General features: G+C 42.8%; 1 protein-coding gene across 1 annotated transcript; it reads right to left on the bottom strand.

Annotated features, from left to right (window-relative positions):
- Positions 1 to 73: 73 nt before the first annotated feature.
- On the bottom strand, positions 74 to 4,871 carry srprb (SRP receptor subunit beta). Its single transcript, XM_031743960.2, has 7 exons — positions 4,636 to 4,871; positions 4,212 to 4,306; positions 4,030 to 4,107; positions 3,864 to 3,946; positions 3,391 to 3,527; positions 3,130 to 3,184; positions 74 to 1,602 (listed from the first exon to the last, which is right to left on the bottom strand). The coding sequence occupies exons 1-7, from the start codon at positions 4,802 to 4,804 to the stop codon at positions 1,392 to 1,394; spliced, it is 828 nt and encodes a 275-aa protein (XP_031599820.1). The 5' UTR covers positions 4,805 to 4,871; the 3' UTR covers positions 74 to 1,391.
- Between the last annotated feature and the right edge of the window lie 1,749 nt (positions 4,872 to 6,620).

The raw sequence follows: 6,620 nt of genomic DNA on the forward strand, positions 1-6,620 counted from the left end.
GTTATGCTTTTATAAACAAGTTCTTCATTTTTCTGGATTGTAATTGTGCCACATCTGACAGAAGAAATCTGCATTTCATGTTTAACAGAGTTTTTAATGGAGCCACCCCAATCCAAACCAGGTGGCCAACAGAAATCAAAGCACAGTAAATGAAAGCTGGCCCCACAGACATCAGAAAAAAAATGATCGCAGACAGCCACACATGCATTTGAATTGCTGCCACATGAAAAACAGCATAAAAAATAAAAAGCACATCCCATGTGAAAGAAGATTTTTTTTTTGGAATACATGTTAATGATTAAGTCCTGTTTGCTGCTTATGAATTGCCACAGGCTGACTCTGGGATACACCACTCAAAAAAACAACAAAAAAAACAGTAGAAGGAAACACTGGATCAAGGTATAACCTTCAGGGATCTCATCACTGTCCAGTTCCTGAGTGAAGCTGCAAGGAGCAGATGTAGTGAAGTTGGATGTGTTCAAATACCTGGTTAACGAAACGGAAACTGCACAGGAGAGGTGAAGAAGAGAGTGCAGGCAAGATAATTTGGAGACTGTGGGAATAACAAGAAGAGGAGGATGGAAGTGGAAGACTTCGAGAGGTTAAGACATGGTTGGTGTGACAGGAGTAGGATGCTGGGGATATATTGATATGGAGGCCGATGATCCCTCATGGCGACCCTAAAGAAGAAGACGACTGCTCCCTCTTCCTGGACTGTATTTCACTGACACACCACACACATCAGCATCAAGCATCAAAAATTTTAGTTTTTGTTTCCAAACCAAACCCGAGAACTACAAACAGCATTCTGCTCTCTTAACGCCAACAAAACATTAAAGTACATTCATTGCAAATGTTCTGTATTCATGCAGCACTTTCAAAGAAGGGAGCATCATTCTTCCACAAACAAGAAAAACACAACAACGACACATGAAAAGGCACGAGACTGAGCAAATTCACGCCCGTCTGATTTAACAAGGCAGCTTACAGCTCAGACTGCACGAGAAAAGCTTAAGAAAAATCCACTGGTGGTAAAATCTTTGACAATATTTCTTCTAGTCTAACAAAAAGTTTTTAAACTGCACGTCATAAATCAATCAAATGGAAGCTTTTTAAAGTGGAAGTTTCACTGAGTAAGCAGGATCACTTCACAGCACTGCAGAGAAACTCGTTTCCACAATCACTTACTAATAGCCTATTAAATCTGCCTGGATGTCTTCCACTGTTAAAATCCTTTCATGTCTTGCAAGAACAGGTTTAAATAAAGTTAACAGGCGTGAGGTGTTTCTCATCACCCCTCTGATTACTGAGAGGTGCAGGCGATGTTGGCGTGGTCTCACATTTTGGAGGTTTGTGCCTTTAGGGCAATGTGTGCACTGAGCAGATGATGTTTACAGTTTGGCCAGGGCCTTCTCCAGCATCTCCATGTCTGCGTCCCCGTCTTCACCCTTACTCCCGCGGGCACTGCACTCCGCGAACTCCACCTTCATGGGCAGCTGGCTGAACTCAAAGTCTTTGCCTTTTTTGCCCAGGTACATGCTGCCGCCTACGGAGCCGTCCTGAGAGCTCAGAACTGCCGAGCGAGTCACTCTCAAGGTGTTTCTGCAAGAAAACGAGATGGCGTTGAAGAAGAATCGTTTACTGCTCGACAGACCTGAAGGGTTCATTTTAGATTCAAGATTTAAGTAGCAGACAGTAAAAACCCAGTTTCATGTCTCTGATGTTGTCTTATACAGTCTTTGGGTGTTTGTCTTTACAGGTGATGACTCCCACTTCTATTGTCTCTTGACTGGCCTCTAAGACACCATGTTTTTTTGGGCAATTAACTTTTGCCTTCTCTCTTCTGTAGTTTTCATTTTGTTCCATTGTTGCATTCTGATCTTTTCTCTTACCAACCAGTCATAGCTGATGGCTGCTCGTCCCTGAGTCTAGTTCTCTTAAACGGAAGTCCTTCCTTCTCACAGTCATCAAGATCTTTCTGTTAGGGGATCCTTGCCTTGTTGGGGGTTCCTCTTTAAAATCATGTCTCTAGAGAAACTCTAGAGAAACTAAAGAACTAGTTCATTAAAAATCCAACTTGACTGAATCAATAGGCGCCCAGATTTCTAGTCAATATTTTTTACATTATGAAAATATATAATACATAAAATAATCTAGGGAAAACATTTGAGGCAGTAAATAAATAAATAATTTGGGTTGTACCAGGTGGCCCTGATTTTAGCCTAAGCCAAACTGCCAAACTCCCATCTTGGATTTGGTGTAAGGCCAAAATCCACATACTGATAAATTTACCAGAACAACATTGATTTTTGAAATACATCTATTTTTAGAGGTCATATTTTGAATAATATGCAAAATGAAGACTACATTAAAAAATGTAAACATATATCGTCTTTGGACTGTGGGAGGAAGCCGGAGTTCTCAAAAAGAACCCATGCAAACATGAGGAGAACATGCGAACTCCACAGAGAAAGGGTCCAGCCAGGTGGTGGATTTGAATTCAGGACCTTCTAGCTGTGAAGCAACAGTGCTATTTATGGTGTGGAGTTTGCATGTTCTCCCGTGTCTGTGTGGGTCCTCTCTGGGTACTCTGCCTTCCTTCCACAGTCCAAAGACATGCAGTTAGTGGGGTTGGGTTAATCGATGATTCTAAATTGGCCATAGGCGCGAATGTGAGTGTGAATGGCTGTCTGTCCCTCTGTGTTAGGCCTGGCGACCTGTCCAGGGTGTATCCCGCCTCTTACCCTATGATACCTGGGGGTAGGCTGCAGTAACACATCACAGTCCACATTAAACACACACATCCTACAGTCTGCCGTAACAGGTTCATAATAAATACAGGATCAGTCACTGGCTTATCAGCGGAAATATGAATAAAATGGCAAAATTGCAACACAAAAACTGAAAAAGAACAAAGTGAAAAAAAAAAAATTCATATCTGCAACAATCCTTGAATCCTGCTATGTGGCATTCATTATTTTTTGCGGTTTTATTTATTTACACTGAAAACTACATTTAAGAAAAAGTTCCACTGCTTTGCAATGGACAATAAAGCTTTGATTCAAAACCTGTTGCAACGCTCCTAAAAATATTTATTTTATAAGAAGACAACAAAACAGAGTTACTTACAGCTCCTTTTCCAGCTGCTGCTGAATCAGTTTAGCGGATTTTGCCATGGTGATGTCTACAAGATAAAAACACCAGTGAATAACCTGGATGTAGAGTAAGCAGTGAAGGCTCAGATATTAGGACTCAGAATGGGACTACACTCTCAGTGAACTGCAATTACCTTATGTGACAGAAAACTATGAATCTTTCTATTTAAACATGAGACAAACCAAATAAAAAGTTTCCACCAGCTCTCTAAAAACTCTCTGAGGGTTGCTGTACCTTGTTTGTTGCACGCCACCACGAGAGCCGGGGCGTTTCTGGTGATCACGGCGTCCGTCAATAAGACGTACAGGAACTCGGCCACGTCCCTCACTTCCTTCTGGAAGATCGCGCTGTCCACTACAAACACAATCGCTCTGAAAAAGAGGACAGGGTGATGATAAGACAGATGTGATATGGAACAAGGGGACAATTACTTTTTTCACACGGGGCAGGCAGGTTTGGATAGCTTTTCTGCCTTAATCAATGAAATCATGATGTTAATACTGCACTTACTGCACTTTGTATTTACTCAGGTTGTTTCTAACATTAAAGTGTGTTTGATGATCCAAAACATGCAAGGGTAAAAATGGCTTTACCATCCTTTCTATACAGTCTATGGTCAGAACATTTCATTCTGTGGAAGCAGCATTATTCCATTCACCTGTCAGCGGTTCACACATACATCACCTCACAGATCGTCCTGCTCTCACCTGGCCGCAGACTTGAACTTCTCCAGGTACTGAGGACGGAGGCTGTCGTGGCCTGGCAGGTCTATGAGAGTCCAGGTGCTGCCCTGCAGACGGGGTGGAGAAAAACAAAGGTGTAAATCCCACCCTCACACGAGTTACTTCTGTCCACTAACAGTCCTCAACTCACCCTGTCATTTTTGGCTTTGTATGGAGCACTGCTGTCAGTGATGGAGGTCTGTGTCCGCTTGAACTTTCCAGACAGCAGCTGCCAACACATGAAAAGCACACAAACAAATAAATAAACAAACAAACATGAGCTGCAGGGCACCCCCCTGCGGGCTTCCGGGGTCTGTCTCAGCATTAACTCACCCGGCTGAAGAGCAGGGTTTTCCCCGAGTCACACAGCCCCACCAGCAGCACGGAGGTGCGCACAGTCTTACTGGTGAGGAAGTACTTCAGAAAGACTGCAAACACAAAGCAAAGGGTACACATTCAGTGACTGATTCTCAACGTATCAAAGGCACTTGCCGTCCGTTAGCCAAAAATGTGTGGTAGCTCTAAGTTTGAATGACTTCCCGTGAAACCGACAGCCGTTGTTAGCTTCTTAGCTTGCTACTTAAGCTAAAGTATTTAAAGCGTATATTAATTTATTAAAACAGCGCATGTTATTGTATTTTCAACGTTAAAAAGCCCTGTTCACATATCAGGTTTATCACAGACCAGCTGTTTGCGGCTAACGGGGCTAAGCTACACGCTTGGCCTAGCCTGCTAAACTGCTAAAATGACTTCTTACCACAGGTGATAACAACCACCGCCAAAGCGACGATAACTCCGATCAGGAAGACCGGGTCCTGCTCTTCCAGCTGCTGCCGCAGGGACTCAATGTAAGGTTCAAACGGAGATCCTGCCATCTCCACGTCTGCTTTCTCTCCCACGTTTCCACCGGTGTTGTGTGCTTCCATCACTCCGTCCAAGCTGCTCTGAAATGAGACACGTCTCCTTCCATCTGAAGCCTGTAGGGAGTCACAGCGACCAGCAGGGGGCGCCCGCCGCTCAGGACATTCTCCGTTATGGGTCTGGACCACAGACTGTATGTAAAAGACATTACCTGGAGTGCTGGAACCAGCTAGAGGTAAATGACAGTTTCATGCCACGTTTATTTCTCTGGAAGTAAATGGAAGATAGTTTTCATGAGAAAAATAGAAAAAAATAGTACCTGGTAATGTAAAATGTCATAAGTTACTCAAGCCAAATGACGCAGTTATCTTAGGGGATAAGGAAGTATAAAAACAAACAGCTAATTTTAACACGCAGGAAGTGATTCAAAATCAAAAGTGAAATCAAGCATACACTGCAAATCCGGTGTAGTCCTCCATCTCCTTCTGACAGCTGCTTATTTCTCATCCATTCTGGTCATTCCCAATAAAAACGGTCACCACAGCGGATCATCTGCCTCCACCTCACCTAAAGCTTAGCATCCTCCTCTGTCACACCATCCTCCTCTGTCATGTTTGTAGTGATGTCCTCCTTTACTACACGCACGAATCTTTGCGGGCCTTTCTTCCAGCTAGCTGCTCCATCCTTTTTTCAGTAAATCCACTGTCCCTCCTGGGAGCTGACCTGAGCTTTTCCTCTGGTGTACTTATTTCTCATCCATTCTGGTCATTCCCAATAAAAACCTTTACACCTTCAGATCACAATGTCTCACTGTCATCTTGTAAACCTCCCCTTCCACTCTTGCTGCTAATCTTCTTTCACATATCACTCCTGATAGTCATCTCCACCCACTCCACGCTCCTTGCACTGTCTTTTTCTCTTCTCTTGTGCCCGTCTGTTGATTTGGATGGTTGACCCCAGGGATTTAAACACCACCTTCACTACATCTGCTCCTTGCTCCTTGCTCCTTCACATTTCCTCCTGCCTCCCTCTCATTCACACACACACACACACACACACACACACACACACACACACACACACACACACACACACACACACACACACACACATTCCTTCTTGCTTCTACTCACTGTTTTGGAGGTCTTCTCTGCAGCACATACCTCCACCTCTCCAGAGTCTTATCTGCTCCCTGCTCTCACAACAGATCATACTGCCGTCTGCAAACATCACAGTCTACTAGTCTCATTACATATATGGAATTTTCTGTAATTTGCCTGCAAGTAAATGAGTACATCTGTGCATATTTTCTGTGCAGTCAAAAGACTCATGGCTCTGTTATTTGGTCATGATGTGACAATTACTTCATTTGTGTTCTGTTTATATTTTGAATTCTGTGGATGTATAATTTGCTTTCCGGTGTTTCTGTTTTCAAGAGTAGGGATTTAGCAAGGTCAAACATTTGTTCAGATCCAGATGCCATTGTTATGAATACAGCGTTAAAATATGCATCTACCACGGCAAACGTGTGCAAAATGTTCTATTTTAAATTTTTATTCCCTTTAAACGAGAAACTGACTTTATTCTCTTTGTAGAAGCTAAATGTGAAGACAACATGTAATCAGATAAAGGAAAACCCAGTTTGGAGCGTCATTCACAATTTTCTCATTACGTAATAAAGTACTGGAACTGTGGATTCTAACAGAGTTTAGTTTAGTCTCCAAAAGAAAAGCAGCTTTATTTGATAGAGTGATGAGAACAGGCATATTGATCATATCTGTTACCCCAACTCATGCAGGCTTTAAGAATTTAGACCTTGTGGTGTAGTCTACGACACTGTCGCGTCAATAAGGGTAATCAAAGACATAACACAAGCCCATA

This window comes from Oreochromis aureus, linkage group 14, assembly GCF_013358895.1.
Source record: "Oreochromis aureus strain Israel breed Guangdong linkage group 14, ZZ_aureus, whole genome shotgun sequence".
Classification (NCBI taxonomy): domain Eukaryota; kingdom Metazoa; phylum Chordata; class Actinopteri; order Cichliformes; family Cichlidae; genus Oreochromis; species Oreochromis aureus.

Bases quoted from the DNA above. Each gene is read 5' to 3' on its own strand.
- srprb (XM_031743960.2), bottom strand. From the start codon at position 4,804: ATGGAAGCACACAACACCGGTGGAAACGTGGGAGAGAAAGCAGACGTG. The intron at 3,947-4,029 runs GTGAGTTGAGGA...CCCCGTCTGCAG, and splicing joins ACAAAGCCAAAAATGACAGG to GGCAGCACCTGGACTCTCAT. The intron at 3,528-3,863 runs GTGAGAGCAGGA...CCTCTTTTTCAG, and splicing joins AAGTTCAAGTCTGCGGCCAG to AGCGATTGTGTTTGTAGTGG.